Consider the following 16,778-nt stretch of genomic DNA (forward strand, 5'->3'; position numbering starts at 1 on the left):
ATGGGGTTACTTAACACCCTTTTTTGAGGTAGGATGAGGATGTATTTAGAAATGTTTAAGGTATCCAAGTAATAGTGTTGAGTGTTGTAGGCAACCCTATACAGCTGCTCTCGTGTGTGTAAGCTGGACTCTGTTCTTGCAGGCCAAGAACATGACCAAACCTTCCAGAGCTCAGTCCACTAGCATCTTCTCTGACATAGTATTAAATTAGGAAGACCACCTGGGTGTTAATGTGCATGAGGGTTTACCCCTAAATGGGGTTGGGTCTGCCTTCTTGGAAACTATAGGAAAAAGCGTGCACATTGAGTTCAATGACAACTGTAGCACAAACCTGCTGATAAGACCTAACATGCTGTTGATTGATTAGATGGTGATCCATTGGGGAAGTGGATCACCCCCCCACCCCAAAAAAAAAGTGTAGGTGTTCTGTTTACAGCTGTGGGGGTTGGGTCAGCTCCCTGCACTACTGTGATCAAAATTTCTTCACTCTGGGTTGGGCTGGGCTCATATAAAATGAATCTACAGTTCTGGATTTTAAACTATCCCAATTTCCTTTCTTTTCCACTAGTTGGTGCTCCTTTATCTGATTTGAAATATGTTTACAGAGACAAAATTTTAGACACCTTCCAATCCCTTCCCATAATTCATCCCCCCTCAATTTTTAATGAATTATTAGGTATCTCAGAATAATATCTGGCAGCAAAATGCATATAGCGTAACTGCTGCCTAGGCCTTCCCCATCTAATTCCCCTTTATCACAACTTTTCACTCTTCCTGTACTCAGGTTAGTGTAGTGATAACTATTCGTAAGCGGGCAGTTTTATGTTACATTGAAGACAGGCAGGGTAGATTCCTGTATTATGTACGTACTTCTCAGAGTAATACTGAGTGGGTCATTTGTTGTGAGATCCATAGTGCTGTTTTAGAAATGGGACAGGTCGGGCCAGATGGCTACAGGAGAGTGATAGAAGGCAGATATATTAGCCCCAGGTTAAGTATGTCCCTTTTCCCTGGGTAAGGTAACAGGGAAGGTTTTTTTTTTTTTTTTTTATTGAAACAGAAAAAAAATTTGTTTGTAACAGTTACAGAGAGTACAAAAGGATAAAGAAAAACTTAGCAACAAAACAACGCAATCAGAAGGTATAACACAACAGCTTTCAGGAGGGAGAGGTGTTCAGGTTAGCCCAGGCCCAGAGCGGGGGGGCTTCCTCGACACTCGTGGTCTTCCACCCTCCTGAGTTACCTGGTGGCCTAGAGCGGGGGGGCTTCCTCGACACTCGTGGTCTTCCACCCTCTCGAGTTACCTAGTGCCATACCCAGGGTCACCGACCCTCCCTCTCCTGAGAGTGCCCGACAAGATGGGCACGGCTGCGGGGTGGGTGGTTGGGAGGGAGGGGGGTACACCCATGTATTATAGGACCCCTCCTAGAAGACAGTAATGATGATATTCACAGCAACTAACGGCTGTGGCTGGCGGCTCTCGCTCTTTCCCTCAATCAGAGGGTCAGACGGAGGGAACCGGACGGGGTCACCGAGCAGAGAACCCCGGACAGCGCCCACCGCTCCTCAAAGGTGTCAAGGGAGTCGGTGGACGCTGCCCAGAGGAACTCCGCCCGGATACGTGAATGTACTGAGAGTCGGAAAACGGCCTCACAATCGCAGGACGCCTCATGAGCCAACCTCCGCTCTCTGGTCTTATAAATGGCTGTTTTAGCCAAGGCTAGGAGGAGGTTAACCAGGAGATCCCGCGACTTGGTGGGGCCACGGATGGGGAGTGTATAGATAAAGAGGTGGGGGGAGAAATGAAGCCAAAAGCGCAAAAGAATATTTGTGAGGAGCCGAAAAAGAGGCTGCAATCTGGCACACTCTAAATAGACGTGCGCCAGGGTTTCCCTCACATTGCAAAAAGGGCAAGTCTCCGGTAGGGAGGTAAAACGTGTCAAAAACACGCCCGTGCTCACAGCCCCGTGAAGGAGCCGCCAACTGATGTCCCCGACGGGCCTCGGGACCAAGGTGGAGTACAGGCTGGCCCACCGAGGTTGCTCACCCTCCAAAGGTGGTAAGAGATCTCGCCACTTTGTATCGGGGCGGGACACCAGGGTGCGGGCATGAAGGGTATGAAGCGTGAGTGTATATAAATATTGCCGTGATGCAACTTGAAAACCGACCGGTTGCAGTTCATGCAGCCGGCTCGCAGTGAAAGGATGAGGGGTGTGTTGGGATCGGCAGGGTAGGGGCCCGATGGAAAGGTCCGGCGGGCCTGGGGTAAGGGATGGGCGGGGCGCGCCCTCGCGCAAGGCTCGGCTAACATAAGCCCGAGCGGCGGGGGTCAGAGCGGCCTCCACCTCCTGAAGCACGCGCCGGGGGGTGCGAAGGCTGGAGAGCCCCATGCGTCGAGCGAGCGTCAGGGGATCCAGCCAGTCCCCCCGGTCGTAGTCCAGGAGGTCCCCGACCCTCGTAACTCCCGCCAGGACCAACCTCTGGCGCACCGTGCGGGACTCCGCCGCCTGCACACAAAGTTGGGGGTTGTGTAGCAGGGGCTCCGTGAGGAGATCTGCCCCCACGATGGCCGCCACGGACCTGGTCGTTGAAAACAATTTCCAGGCCCGGAGGAGGTCCTGGTAGAAATCCGGCAGCCCGGAGAGGTCTCGCGGAAAACCTCTCGGACAAAGATAAAAGAGCTGTCGGTCATATCGGAGCCCATGGAAGCGGCGTAAAAAGGCATGCGCCAATATACTCCACGTCGAACTACCTGCACTATAAAGGAGCCTCTGCAGGGCCTGGAGGCGGAAAACGCGGACCTGAGTGTACAGACACTTCAGGCCCTGCCCTCCTTCCTTCAGGGGCAAGTGGAGAACTCCAACAGGGGCCCAGTGCAATCCCGACCAAAAGAACTCCAGAATCAATCTCCGGAGGTGGGACAGGAAACCCGGGGCCGGGGCTAGGGTGTTGAGCCGGTACCAGAGCGTGGACAGGACTAGTTGGTTAAGCACCAGTGCTCTCCCCCGAAGGGAGAGACATCGGAGTAGCCTCGTCCATTTCCTGATCCGCTCAATCACGCCGCCTTCCAAATTTTGCCAGTTCTCCGGCGGAGAAGGGTGCGTGGCAGAAAGGTAAACGCCGAGATAGAGCAGAGGGCCGGCACTCCACCGGATGGTCTGAAGCGCGGGTGGGAGGGAGCTTACCTGCCGCCAGCCCCCCACCGCCAAGCCAGAGCTCTTGACCCAGTTGACTCGGGCGGAGGAGGCTGCCGAAAAGATGGTTTGGCATGCCTCCACTCGCGCCAAGTCGCCCGGGTCCTGGACCACGAGGAGGACGTCATCGGCGTACGCCGACAGGACCAGCCGCAGCTCCGGCTCCCGCAGCACCAACCCCGTCAACCTCCTGCGGAGGAGACAGAGGAAAGGCTCGATCGCCAGAGCGTACAGCTGGCCTGAGAGGGGGCACCCCTGCCGCACCCCTCGCCCGAAGCTGACCGGTTCGGTCAGGGTCCAGTTGAGCCTAACCAGACACTCTGCGGAGGCGTACAGCACCCGGAGAAAACTCACAAACTGAGGTCCGAATCCAAACGCTCGCAGGGTGCTCAGGAGGTACCCATGATCTACCCTATCGAACGCCTTCTCCTGATCGAGAGACAGGAGGGCGAACGACAGACCGTCTCTCCGCCCGAGTTCCAAAAGGTCTCGGACTAAAAAGAGGTTGTCAAAAATGCTGCGACCCGGGACAGTATAGGTCTGGTCTGGGTGAATCACGTCCGCCATCACGGACCCTAGCCGCAGCGAGATTGCTTTCGCTACGATTTTGTAATCCGTGCTGAGGAGTGAGAGGGGACGCCAGTTTCGTAAGTCGCGGAGGTCCCCCTTCTTCGGCAGCAAGGCGAGCACCGCTCGTCTGCACGAGAGGGGGAGGACCCCGCCCTGCAAGGACTCAGCCCAGACAGTGACTATGTCTGGGCCAAGGATGTCCCAGAACGCGCGGTAAAACTCCACGGTCAGCCCGTCCATGCCCGGAGATTTATTGGTGGGCATGCGACGGAGGGCTTCCGAGAACTCGGCCAGGGTGAGAGGCAGCTCTAGCCGGTCTCGGTCGCCCACGCTGACCGTGGGGAGTTCCTCCCAGAGCACCCCGCAAGCGCCAGGATCGGTCGGATCCGGGGAGAAAAGGTTTGCGTAGAAGTCACGGGCCCTCCCACACATCTCCTCCGGATCCGTGAGGGGGGTGCCGTCTTCCGCTAGAAGGCAGGTGACGTGTTTTTTGGCCCCCCTCGTTTTCTCCAGGGCGTAGAAGAAGCGGGAGCCGCGATCCATCTCCTGAAGGAGGCGGATGCGGGACCGGACAAAGGCACCTCGGGCCCGGTGGTCCTCGAGGGCTCGAAGTTCCTCCCGCTTCTCCCGGCACGCTCCGCAGAGGGACGGGTCCCCGGGGCTGGCGGCCAGGCGCCTCTCCAGCTCTAAGACCTCCCGTTCCAACTGCTCTATCGCCGCATTTCTCCGTCGGCTGGTGCCCCGAGTGTAGTTGCGGCAGAAGAGCTTGGCGCGTACCTTCCCTAAATCCCACCAGCGCCGCACCGAGGGAAAGGCACGCCACTGCTCCCGCCAGGCCAGCCAAAACTCCCGGAAGGACATCACAAAGCTCTCGTCCTCCAACAGGCTGTTGTTAAAATGCCAGTAAGCCGGCCCCGGTCCCTCTGCACGGAGGGAGACCGTGACGGCAACCAAATGATGGTCGGAAAAAGGGGCCGGCCGAATGGTGGAGGAGTGGGCCTGTGAAAGATGGAGACGGGATAAATAAATACGGTCTAACCGAGAGCGGTGTGACCGACGGGCCTCCACCCGAACGAAGGTAAACGTGGAAGTATCATCTGGGTGATGGTCACGCCAGACGTCCACTAGGGAGTGATAGTCGACTATGTCTCGGAGAATGGTCGCGGCGGCCGGGCTCGGCTCGGCCCCCGAGCGGTCCCGTTCCTCGAGGGTGGTGTTAAAGTCCCCTCCCAGGATCAGGCACTCGTGTGAATCTAGGGTGTCGAGAAATTCGGACACCTGCTGGTAAAATTGTGGCCGCTGTGAACTCACTTGCGGGGCATAGATATTAACAAAATTGACCACGAGCCCCTCCAGACGAACTCGGAGGTGCAACAAGTGGCCCGGCACGGCCTCAGTGACTCCTAGCACCTCGGGCCGCAGGGTGGGGGAGAACAGGGTCACCACTCCAGCTTGCCAAGCCGTGCAGTGGCTGAAGTATACCCCGTCCCCCCACTCCAGCCGCCACCTATCCTCGGCGGTCGGGTCAGTGTGGGTCTCCTGCAGGAAAACCACAGAGTACCCCCCCTCCCGAAGGTAGGAGAGCACCTGGGACCTGCGGAGAGCCATCCTACAGCCCCTGGTATTCAGGGTTACAATAATGAGAGGTGTCATACGGAGGGCTGGGGGGGTGGGGAGTTCTCATTGGTGGGGGTATTCAAGGCCCCCGGCGGGTCGCGTAGCAACCCGTGTCCCATCCCGTGAGTAAGTAAATCTTTCCGGAAGCTGCGGGCCCGCTCGTAGGCCGCGGCACCGCCCTTCCCTTGCCCTCTACCCTCCCTCATAAGGGCTCTCGCGGCCCGAAGGAGTCGGTCAAAGTCCCCCCACTGCTGGAGAGCCAGCTGTGCCCTATCGCGGGCACCACGGCATTGTTTTAAGAACTCCCGTAGTGCATGCTGCAGCTCATGGGGGGGTAGGGTTACAATTCCCAGAGCAGTCCCTGGTGGGGCTTTTGATACAGCCTCGTGGTCCGCTAAGGCGGGTAGGCAGGGTGCGGACCGCCGACGGGGTGTCTGACAGGCTGGGGTTATTAACTCCATCTCGTGCCTTGGGGCGGACGGGGATGGCAGGGGGAAAGGTGCAACTCCTGGGGAGTCGCAACTAGAAAACGTAAAGACTGCTCCCTGGGGGGAATCTGCAAAAGGCGGAAAAGAAATAACCCCAGGGGCGGCGGTAGCCTTGCAGGAGGAGGGAAACTGAACCGAAATAGGGGTGGGGGCAGGGGCAGAGGTAAGGCCCTGGGCTTCAGGAGGCGAGCAACGAAAAGAAGGTGCCTCCCGAGCAGGGTCGGGGGTTAAGGGGCAAGGGAGGGGGCTCCGAGGAATGCTAGGTACTGGCTCCGGGGTGGTCGTGGCAGCCATGGCCTCAGGTGGTAAACCACTTTCCGTGGGGTGCTCACCCGGAAAGGCGGTCAGGGGGAAAGAACATGGGGAGAGGGGGCCTGGGGTGAGATTGCCCAAATCAAGGCCGGCCGGCAGTAAATCATCCCCTCCCTGGGTGACCGGGGTCAAATCAAGGGCTTCAATCTCTGCGTACACAGAGGAGAGGCCAACTCCCACCACCCCAGGGGCCTCTCCGCTAGGGCCCGCCTCGACGATCACGTCGGGGTTCGTTGGGAGTTCAGGTGGTATCCGGTTAGAAGGGGCTTCCCCCGGGGCTTCGGAGGGGAGGGTCCCCCGCGGAGGGGGGATTCCACCCTCCAATGCTGGTCTATCTTCACCTCCCGACACCAGCGAATGGATCTCACTCGTGGCCGAGGCGGGAGGCTCAAGGTCGGTACCTCCCTTCCTGGTCTTCCGGGGGGCTTCCGCGTCAGATGAATGCAGCGGAGCTCGAGCCCTCCGCTTGCCTCGCTTCCCCTGGACTACAGTCCAGCCCTCCATGGCGTCGTCCGGGGGTTGAGTAGCAGGGGACGGAGCGGGGCGCGGAGGCAGAGGTTCAGGGGTTTGGGGGGGTAGCGGTAAGGCAGCATTAGGGGCGGGGGGTTCTCCTTGGGGCGAGCCCTCTCCTGCACCCGGTAAAAGCTTTGCCACACCCCCCTCCATAGGCTCTGCCGAGGTGGTTACGGCAAGAGTGGGACTCCCGTGGTCGCCCGGGCGTTGTTGGAGGGGTGCCTCTTGGGCCCGGACGGGGGCAGCGGTGGATCGGGTGGGAGGGGGGGTGGTGTCGGGTGCCGGGTGGCCAGGGGTGTCGGCAACAGCAGGGCCGATATCCCGCCGGGTCTCGGGGGTCTCAGGTGCCCCTCTCCCCCGGGCCAAAGGGCAGTCCCTGCGGACATGCCCTGCCGAGCGGCAGAGGTAGCACCGGGCCTCTCCGGTGGAATAAAAGACCCTATAGCGGGCTCCCTGGTAGGGAACTTGGAAGGACCCCTCGAGCGCCTCTCCGTCACGCACCCCCGCCGGCAGTAAAATCTGCACTTGCCGGCGGAACGAAAGGACGTGACGGAGGGCGGGGTCCTTGCAGCCTAACGGGAGAGGGCTAATAACAGAGACAAGCTTCCCCAGGGCAGAGAGAGCAGGTAACAGGGCAACATTAGGCAAAAAGGGAGGAACGGAGGTGAGGACTAAGCGAACGCCCAAATCTTCTAGCGGTTCTAGGGGGAGAAACACCCCCCCCACCACTAGGCCCTTCTCCACCGCCTCCTGGGCGGCAGTCTCCGAGGCCAGAAAGAGAACGACCTTCCCATACATCTTGGAGGCCGCCACAATGGCCATGGGTCCTACCACTTTCGCCAACGCCTGCACGTATGCCTCCACGTGGGGCGAGGCGGGCACTAGGAGGCAACGGACACCGTGCTTCCTGGTCAGGGCGGGAAGAGGGCCCCGATTGCTAGTGATGGCAGCGGAGGCAGTGGGTGGGCGAGTTGAGGAGGCGGCAGGTGAGGGGGGGCCTGTCGCCACCCGGGCATACGTCCTGGGGGCCGGGGGAGGGATGGTCGCAGAGCTGGTGGAGGGAACAGCTGGGAGGGGTGCCGCGATCGATGACGAGGCCACTGTGGTGGGGGCGGCCTCTGCCACGGAGGGTCCAGCGGCATTAGCGGGGCCCTTCCCTTTTGGCCCGCTTCGATTTTTCCGTCTAACTGGGGGGGGGGGTTCCTAGAATCTAATGGGGCAAGAACCAGAGCAGCAGTAGTAAGCGCCCCGGTGCCGCCCACTGCCGATGCCCCAGCGGGGGCGGTGGCAGGGGTTCTAACAATGGAGGCGGTGGGGAAATCTTGAGGGGTGGGCAGGAGGGTAGATGGGGAAGGGGCAACCAATTTCGGTGGAGGGGCCTTGCGTCCCTCCTTCTCTGCCATTGTAAGCAGGGAGAGACAGGGAGACACTGGGAGGGGGAGGGGGGGCAAAAATCGGGGTCCGGTAGTAGGGGTAGGCTATGGGGTAAACAATCCGGGGGGGGGGTGGAGGGAGGACAACCCACCACAAGTGTCCAAAGAGTCTCGCTTGGTTGGTTATTATGCCGGTCCAAAAGGCAAAGTCCAAAGCAAACAGCTGGATCCGAAGGCAGATGGCAGATTGCCAGCAGGGACGAAGCAGCGGGGGCCGTGATAGTCGTAGTAGTGGTGGGGGGGTTGGGGGCACCGATGGATCTGGGGGTAGCTCCCTGCTACACCCCTGTGCCGCCGCAGACGCAGCTGAAATGCAGTCAACTCCCCCCCCCCGAGGGTAGAAATTCAAAAGAAATCCCTCAGTCTTACGGCCTCTCTCCACGATGATTCGTAGCTGCCCGGGCGAATTCTCCGGCCTCTGGCGTCTGCTACAGCTGTTGGCTCTGTCCCAAGGCTCTCGGCAGCTAGGAATGTTGTAATGATAGGAGAAAAGTCCAGGCAAAAAACAAAACAGCTGGGTCTGGGGGGGTCCACTCCCCTCTCCGGACAGCAGGTCGGCAGTCCTCCCCCCCTCCTCCGGGGGTTTCAAATAAGCAAAGAACAAAATCCAAAAGCAGGCATCGGGGGGGGGGGGGGGGTGCTGGCAACCGGCCAGCACACTGACGCAGCTCAGAAAAACGGGAAAAAACAAAACCAAAAAAACAAAGCGTCCGGCCCAAACGCGGGGGGCGAAACTAAGCAAAAGGAAAAGTGTGAAAAATCCGGGCCGGGGGGCTTTAGGAAAGAAAGGAAAGCAGATAGCTCAGGAGCGAGTGAAGAACGATTCCGGCTCCTTAACAGGGAAGGGTCCAGAACAATCAGGAACTTTCTGGAAACAAGGCAGACAGGCCGATTAGAACACCTGCAGCCAATCAAGAAGCTGCTAGAATTAATTAAGGCAGGCTAATCAGGGCACCTGGGTTTAAAAAAGAGCTTACTTCAGTTTGTGGTCCGTGTGAGGAGCTGGGAGCAAAAGGCGCAAGAAGATGAGAGTGAGAAGGTGTACTGCTGGAAGACTGAGAAGTCCAAGCATTATCAGACATCAGGAGGAAGGTCCTGTGGTGAGAATAAAGAAGGTGTTGGGAGGAGGCCATGGGGAAGTAGCCCAAGGAGTTGTAGCTGTCACGCTGCTGTTACAGGAGCCACTGTAGACAGCTGCAACCCACAGGGCCCTGGGCTGGAACCCAGAGTAGAGGGTGGGCCCGGGATCCCTTCATCCCCCCAACTCCCTACTTGATACCGGAGGAGTTGAACTGGACTGTGGGTTCCACCAGAGGGGAAGGTCTCTGGCCTGTTTCCCAATCCACTAGGTGGATCAGCAGAGACTGCGGGGATTGTTCTTCTTCCTTTCCCCATGCTGGCCAGTGATGAGGCTGACTGAGTGAACGACAGATTTGAGTCACAAAAGTGGCCAAACTGAGGGCTGCCGTGAACCTCTGAGGTGAGAAAATCCACCAATAAGCGCAGGACCTGCCAAGGCAGAGGAGGAACTTTGTCACAGAAAGGAAGATCTAAGTTTCTGTGTATTCTGCCATGTGTGCATTTGCCTTCTGTTTCCATTGCGTTTCGATTCTGCAGCTGCTTGAGGCTAGAAAGAAAGTGCTGCAGTGTCCCTGCATTTTGTAATAGAGGGACGTCTTGGTGCTAGGTTTATCATTTTAAACTCTTAATTACAAAAGTATATTCTACTACAAATATCATCTGGAAATGGCCAGATGGTTGAGGCCTATGGTAAAGCTACAGGGCTAGATTCTACAGTCCTCACTTCATAACTAGTGAGAACTCCCATGGATTTTTTACATGCCTACTTGAGGCTTTTCTAGGCAGGCTGAGATTTCTGCCTTGTGGGATTTTACTAGGCAGGCTGCTGTGCTGCTCTTAGCACTCTTAATTCAATGTACTATTAAAGCTAAGCACTTAACTCCATTGAAATCAAGAACTGAAAACTAAGGTTCCTGTATAAAAGATATCCACATCTGTAAATGTTGTTGTAGATAACGTGGTCAAGTGACCAAGTCAGTGATGCTGTGGGAACCTTAATCTTTAAACATCTAACTCTTTTTGCATTTGAATTCTCATCCTTAATAGAATCCATTACATTGCTTTTGCCAAGAGGAAATCCAATGCAATCTTTTAATCAAAAGTAAGAGGGAAAACCACTTGATAGCACAAAGTAATAAATGTACTTGACCATGCGTCCCTGAAAACCTGGAATGTCCCTGTTTTTAGGGCCTGTCCATCAGTTTTTCTGTTCCTGATCTTTGTAACCCTGCAGAATGACCACCTGACAGAACCATGGGCCAGCAGAGGGGCTTTTCCAGGCCTACCTGCTGCACTCCAGTTTCTCATTTTCCCAGACTCCTACATTGAGGAGGCACATTTCCCCTTTTAAAAATATATCAATTTAACATTAAATACAAAACTGTTAATCCAGCAACTTTGCAAATGTGAAACAGGAAGTGATCGTTAACTTGTTCAATTGCACAGCACTGTTTAATCACCTAACTAGATACCCAGGTTGCAGATGTAACTTTTCTTAGCCCACAACTCTTTTTGTGGCTTTAGTATTTATATTTGCAACCTTAATGTTGCCTCCATGCAAGTTTTAATTTCCTTGTTTTGAGAGGAAAAAAGACTGTTGGAGCAAACTTACTCCAGCTCGGTAGAGCTGCACAGTTCCAGAACTGTTAAATGTACCCACGCTATAAATATAGAGAATACAACCTGTGGCGCAGTATAATACAAAATGTTTGCAACAGGCTTTAATGTCATTTAAATAATTGCTTAACTGCAATCGCAAACCTTCTTGTAATCACTTCATGATCTTAGAATATTTTCCAAACTCTGACTGTTCCTCAGTGAGGACTATGTAAAGTTTGAAGTCCAATTATTGATCAGTACAAACACACTGTGAAACGTGAAATAGGTAAGTACTCCTCTTCCTCAAACCTCTCATACGACTGAATGACTTTCCCCAAAATGAGAGTGATGTCTTGGGACGGAGGTGAGCATAACAATTTTAGCAGAAATGTCCAGCTATCAGTAGTGAAATAGTTAGTAGGACTGTCAAGCGATTAAAAAAATTAATCACGATTAGTTGCACTGTTAATCATAGAATATCATTTATTTAAATATTTTTGGGTGTTTTCTACATTTTCAAATATATTGATTTCAATTACAACACAGAATACAAAGTGTATAGTGCTCACTTTTTATTTTTTGATTAAATATTTGCACTGATAAAAACAAAAGAAAGTATTTTTCAATTCACTTCATACGAGTACTGTAGTGCAATCTTTATCATGAAAGTTGAACTTACAAATGTAGAATTATGTAAAAAAACCTGCATTCAAAAATAAAACAATGTAAAACTTTAAAGTCTACAAGTCCACTCAGTCCTACTTTTTGTTCAGCCAATCGCTCAGACGATCAAGTTTGTTTACATTTTCAGAAATAATGCTGCCTGCTTCTTATTTACAATCTCACCTGAAAATGAGAACAGGCATTCGCATGGCATTGTTGTAGCTGGTGTTGCAAGATATTTACGTGCCAGATGCGCTAGAGAGTCATATGTCCCTTCATACTTCAACCACCATTCCAGTGGACATGCATCCATGTTGATGACTGGTTCTGCTCGATAACGATCCAAAGCAGTGTGACCAACTCATGTTCATTTTCATCCTCTGAGTCACATGCCACCAGCAGAAGGTTGATTTTCTTTTTCGGTTGTTCAGGTTCTAAGACTTCTGAAAGCATGTTCCACACCTCGTCCCTCTTGGATTTTGGAAGGTACTTGAGAGTCTTAAACCTTGGGTTGCATGCTCTAGCTATCTTTAGAAATCTCACATTGGTACCTTCTTTGCATTTTGTCAGATCTGCAGTTAAAATGTTCTTAAAACAAATGTGCTGGGTCATCATCCGAGACTGCTAGCACATGAAATAATACGACAGAATGCGGGTAAAACAGAACAGGAGACATACAGTTCTCCTCCCACAAGGAGTTCAGTCATAAATTTAATTAACACATTATTTTTTTAATGAGCATCATCAGCATGCATCTGATGAAGTGAGCTGTAGTTCAGGAAAGCTTAATGAATTGGTTAGTCTCTAAGGTGCCACAAGTACTCCTTTTCTTTTTGCGAATACAGACTAACACGGCTGTTACTCTGAAACCTATCGTCAGCATGGTAGCATGTCCTCTGGAACGGTGGCCGAAGCATTAAGGGGCATATGAATGTTTAGCATATCTGGCACATAAATACCTTGCATCGCCGGCTACAAAAGAGCCATGCAAATACCAGTTCTGACTTTCAGGTGACATGGTAAATAAGAAGTGGGCAGCATTATCTCCTATAATTGTAAACAAACTTTTGTCTTAGCGATTGGCTAAATAAGAAGTAGGCCTGAGTGGACTTGTAGACTCTAAAGTTTTACCTTGTTTTGTTTTTGAGTGAAGTTATGTAACACACAAACTACATATGTAAGTTTCACTTTCAGGAAAAAGAGATTGCGCTACAGTACTTGTATGAGGTGAATTGAAAAATACTATCTTTGTCATTTTTACAATGCAAATATTTGTAATAAATATAGTAATATAAAGTGAGCACTGTACACTCTGTATTCTGTGTTGTAATTGAAATCAATATATTTGAAAATGTAGAAAAACATCCAAAAATATTTAATAAATTTCAGTTGGTATTCTAACAATGTGATGAAAACTGTAATTAATTGTGATTTTTTTTTAAATTAATCATGTAAGTTAACTGGGATTAATTGACAGCCCTAATAGTTCGCAGTGATGATATTTAAATTGCCATCTTTAGGTTTTAATTTTTAACCCCTTGAGGCAAATGGAGCAATTGACACATCTCTCAGCTGTTTCAGTTTGTATGCCTACTCAGGAAGACAACACTGTATTTGTTTGTATCTGGCTCCTGTCTTTAAGGTTCTCTTCATAAACATAAGGGATAGAAAAATCATCATCATCTTCTTTTTTATTTTTTTAAACAGGAACGCATATCTGGAGCCAGAGGTGAATTTTGCCGTAAATTCCGTAGCCTCCAAATTGTGGGGTTGTGGGTCAATGAAAGCTGTTTTGCAAAGTAATAGTTTTGGATGCCACAAATAACATACATTAGCTTTCAAAAAAGAGAAAAGGGGTTAAATCCTTTATAATATCTGAAGAGTGAGTGTTTTCAAAATGCCTCAAATTTATTTTGTTGAATTGGGGTATGTTTTAGACATTGGGCTTTGAAATTTTTAATTTTTTTTTTTCAAATTGTGAAAGGTCTTCCACGTTAACAAAGATATTGTACCCTCTTTTTAGCAGAACCAGCCAGGTTTATTCTTTAAAGTCTTAATGTACAGTTGTATCCTTTTTCTACGTACAAACTATCTTAGATGTTAAATCCTCATCCTTGCCTAATCTTTGTTTTCTTGTGCCCATGACATGAGTGGAGGGGAAGAAAATGGGCTTACATAATGTATGGAAGAGACTATTGTCTTTATTCACTCATTTAATTAAACTAGCTATATTTAGTTCTCAGACCTGTTGGTGTAAATAGAGCAGAAAGAGTTCTAACTGCTGAGGGTTTCAATGAGTTTTAGCCTTGCAAACCTCCTGGTTTACTGAGCTGGGATAGCAGTGACCTTGTAAAGTGTGTCTGTACTAGGAAGTGACCTGGTGCTCACTCTGGTTGTCCTGTGTTTGCTAGCAGTTAGTTTTCAGCACCAATTTGGGAAGGTGGGGGAAGCTATTGCTGACTTTTTCATGTGAGCTATTTGCTGAGTGTAGACGCTGCTGCTTTGCTCTCTGTAGGAGAGGAATGAGTGTGGTCTACTGGATTTTGCTTCTGGCTAGGAGCTAGGAACTCCTGAGTTAATCCTGACTGCCGCTGATTCAGTCTGACTTTACGGAAGTTAGTTAATTTATTTGGCTATGTCTATATGGCATTCAGGAGGTGTGATTGCAGTACATATAAGCATATCTGAGCTAGCTTGCTAAAAATGGCAGTGTAGCTGCAGTGCTCCAGGCTAGCTGTCAGAATACAATCCCACCTGGGTCCCAGGGTACGTACTCAGGCAGCTAGCCCATGCTGCCATGGCTTCACTGCTGTTCTTCGTGAGCAAGCGTGTGTATGCCTGCATATGCTTCAGTCGTGCCTTCTGATTGCTTTGTTGACGTATCCTCTGTGTCTTGGTTTCCCGTTTGTAAAATGGGGATACTTCTGTCGTACCAGAGTGCTAAGAGTTAATTAGTTGATTTTTACAATGCTTTGACCATAAAAAATGTTACATAATATAATGATATTTAGCACTTATATAGTGCACTGTCTTTTATTATTTTGCAGATAGGGAAATTGGTCCAAATCACACTGCAAGTCAAGGTCAGGGCTGGTGATAGAATCCAGACCTCTTGATTCTTAGTCCTGTCATCAAGCAACTGTACCCTCCTGGAAAGTACTAGGATATGTAATTAGAAGCTGGCAATATTAATACCTGGCATATAAACTGAATTTTATCCCAGCAGTTCATGCCAAGGCTGACCAAGAAGCTTTAACATAGCGCTGTTTTCCCCCTGTCCACTTTAATCTTTCTGTTTAGCCAGTCGGTGGTTTTGGATGTGGATTTTGTGAAGATATGGCTCACTGTTCTGATGAATCTGAATGGTTTTCCTGCATGCATATGTGATGCCTGCATTTGAATGCCCCACCCGAGCATGAGTGAAGTCCTTTCATTCCTTTTCATATTATATTTGTCCTGAATCCCCAAACCTTTCACCCTTTCCAGCGCAAGACAGTTCTGGATAGCCCCCAAGAAGCCCCACCTACCCAATCAAAGAAAAAGTCAGGTCGCCCGACTGTAAGTCCTGTTGGGGATGGGGGATAACTAACCAGTGGTTGTCTGTCTTCTGTGAATAAATTGGAGGCAGAAACAGCCCCCATTTGGACAAAAGCTTCATGCTAAAGTGTATGGCCCCAGGTGCTTTGATGAATTCTTGCAATTCATTTGCCACCCAATGCTATGCCTGTCCATAGGAGCCTGTCCATAGGCAGACTGTCAGAGTTCACAGTTAAAGTAGATAGGTCTTGAGGACTCAAAAGGTAGCCCTCCCACCTCTGAGCTAAAGGCCCTGGATTACAGATCTGTACCTAGATTTCAGAGCCCATGCCTATCGTGAGTGGTTTGCCTTTTGGATGAGACTTGAGTTTTTTTGGCATCTCTTGTGCCAGCTGGAAGCCACACTGAAGGGCTCCAGGAGTGGGGGTTTCTTCTAAGATCTGCCTATTAACACAAAGCCTCGTGTCAGAACAGTAATCTTTAGCTGAGGGCTGAATCTGGTGTTCTCCATAGTGTGCTCCTATGCTCCTCTTATAGCTGGAAGCGTTTATTTGAAGGATAGACAATGTTCCTCTGTTCTTCCTGCTCCCTTCATGGCAGTCCCAGCCTTTGCTGACCCCCACCAAGCTTGGGAGCCAACCTATAGCAGGGCAGCCACAAGACTGGTTTGTGCAACTCGAAAAAAACAATCTGCAGGAGTATCCCTGGTGTCCTGGACACAAGACCATGGGGGGCTAATGCAGAGCAGAACACATGGTTCTCATGTTACCTGAACCCCGTGGGCTACTATCTAATTCACTGCAGAGAACATAAGAATGGCCATACTGGGTCAGACCAATGGTCCATCTAGGACAATATCCGGTCTTCAGCCAGTGGCGAATGCCAGATGCTTCAAAGGGAATGAACAGAGCAGGGCATTCATCAAGTGACCCATCTCCTGTGGTGTAGTCCCAGCATCTGGCAGTCAGAGGCTTAGGGATCCCCAGAGCATGGGATTGCATCCCTGAACTTCTTGGCTCATAGCAGCCATTGATGGACCTATTCTCCATGAACTTTAGTTCTTTTTTGAAACCAGTTATAGTTTTGGCCTTCACAGCATCCCTTGGCAATGAGTTCCACAGGCTGATTGTGTGTTGTATGAAGAAGTATTTCCTTTTGTTTCTTTTAAACCTACTGCCTATTAATTTCACTGGGTGATCCCTGGTTCTTGTGCTACATGAAGGAGTAAATAACACTTCCTTATTTACTTTCTCCACACCATTCATGATTTTATAGATCTATGCCATATCCTTTCTTTCTTGTCTCTTTTCCACGCTGAACAGTCTGTCAGAAGCTGTTCCGTACCCTTAATTTTTTTCTTGCCCTTCTCTGTGCCTCTTCTATTTCTAATACATCTTTTTTGAGATGTGGCGACCAGAACTGCACACAGTATTCAAGGTGTGGGTGTACAATGATTTATATAGTGACATTATGATATTTACTGTCTTCCTAGCTATCCCTTTCCTACTGGAACCTACATACTGTTAGCTTTTTTGACTGCCCCTGCACAGTGAGCTGATGTTTTCAGAGAACTATCCACAATGACTCCCAAGATCTTTCTTGAGTGGTAACAGCTAATTTATACATCATCGTTTTGTATGTATAGTTGGGATTTTGTTTTCCAATATGCATTACTTTGCATTTATTAACATTGAATCTCATCTGCCATTTTATTGCCCAGTCACCCAGTTTTGTGAGATCGCTTTGTAAGTCTTTGCAGTCTACTTTGGACT

The 16,778-nt window shown here is 50.7% G+C and overlaps 1 protein-coding gene across 6 annotated transcripts in view; it reads left to right on the top strand.

Annotated features, from left to right (window-relative positions):
- EEF1D (eukaryotic translation elongation factor 1 delta) overlaps positions 1-16,778 on the top strand; it is a 45,220-nt gene that overhangs the window by 20,891 nt on the left and 7,551 nt on the right. For 3 of the 6 annotated variants that reach the window (XM_048841837.2, XM_075124891.1, XM_048841834.2), the window contains one exon: positions 14,956-15,027. The exons of the other annotated variants lie outside the window; for them this stretch is intronic. In XM_048841837.2, coding sequence (XP_048697794.1) covers positions 14,956-15,027 — 72 coding nt within the window. The remainder of the gene's footprint in view (positions 1-14,955; positions 15,028-16,778) is intronic. 6 annotated transcript variants of the gene reach the window in all.

This window comes from Caretta caretta, chromosome 2 (genome assembly GCF_965140235.1).
Source record: "Caretta caretta isolate rCarCar2 chromosome 2, rCarCar1.hap1, whole genome shotgun sequence".
Lineage (NCBI taxonomy): Eukaryota > Metazoa > Chordata > Testudines > Cheloniidae > Caretta > Caretta caretta.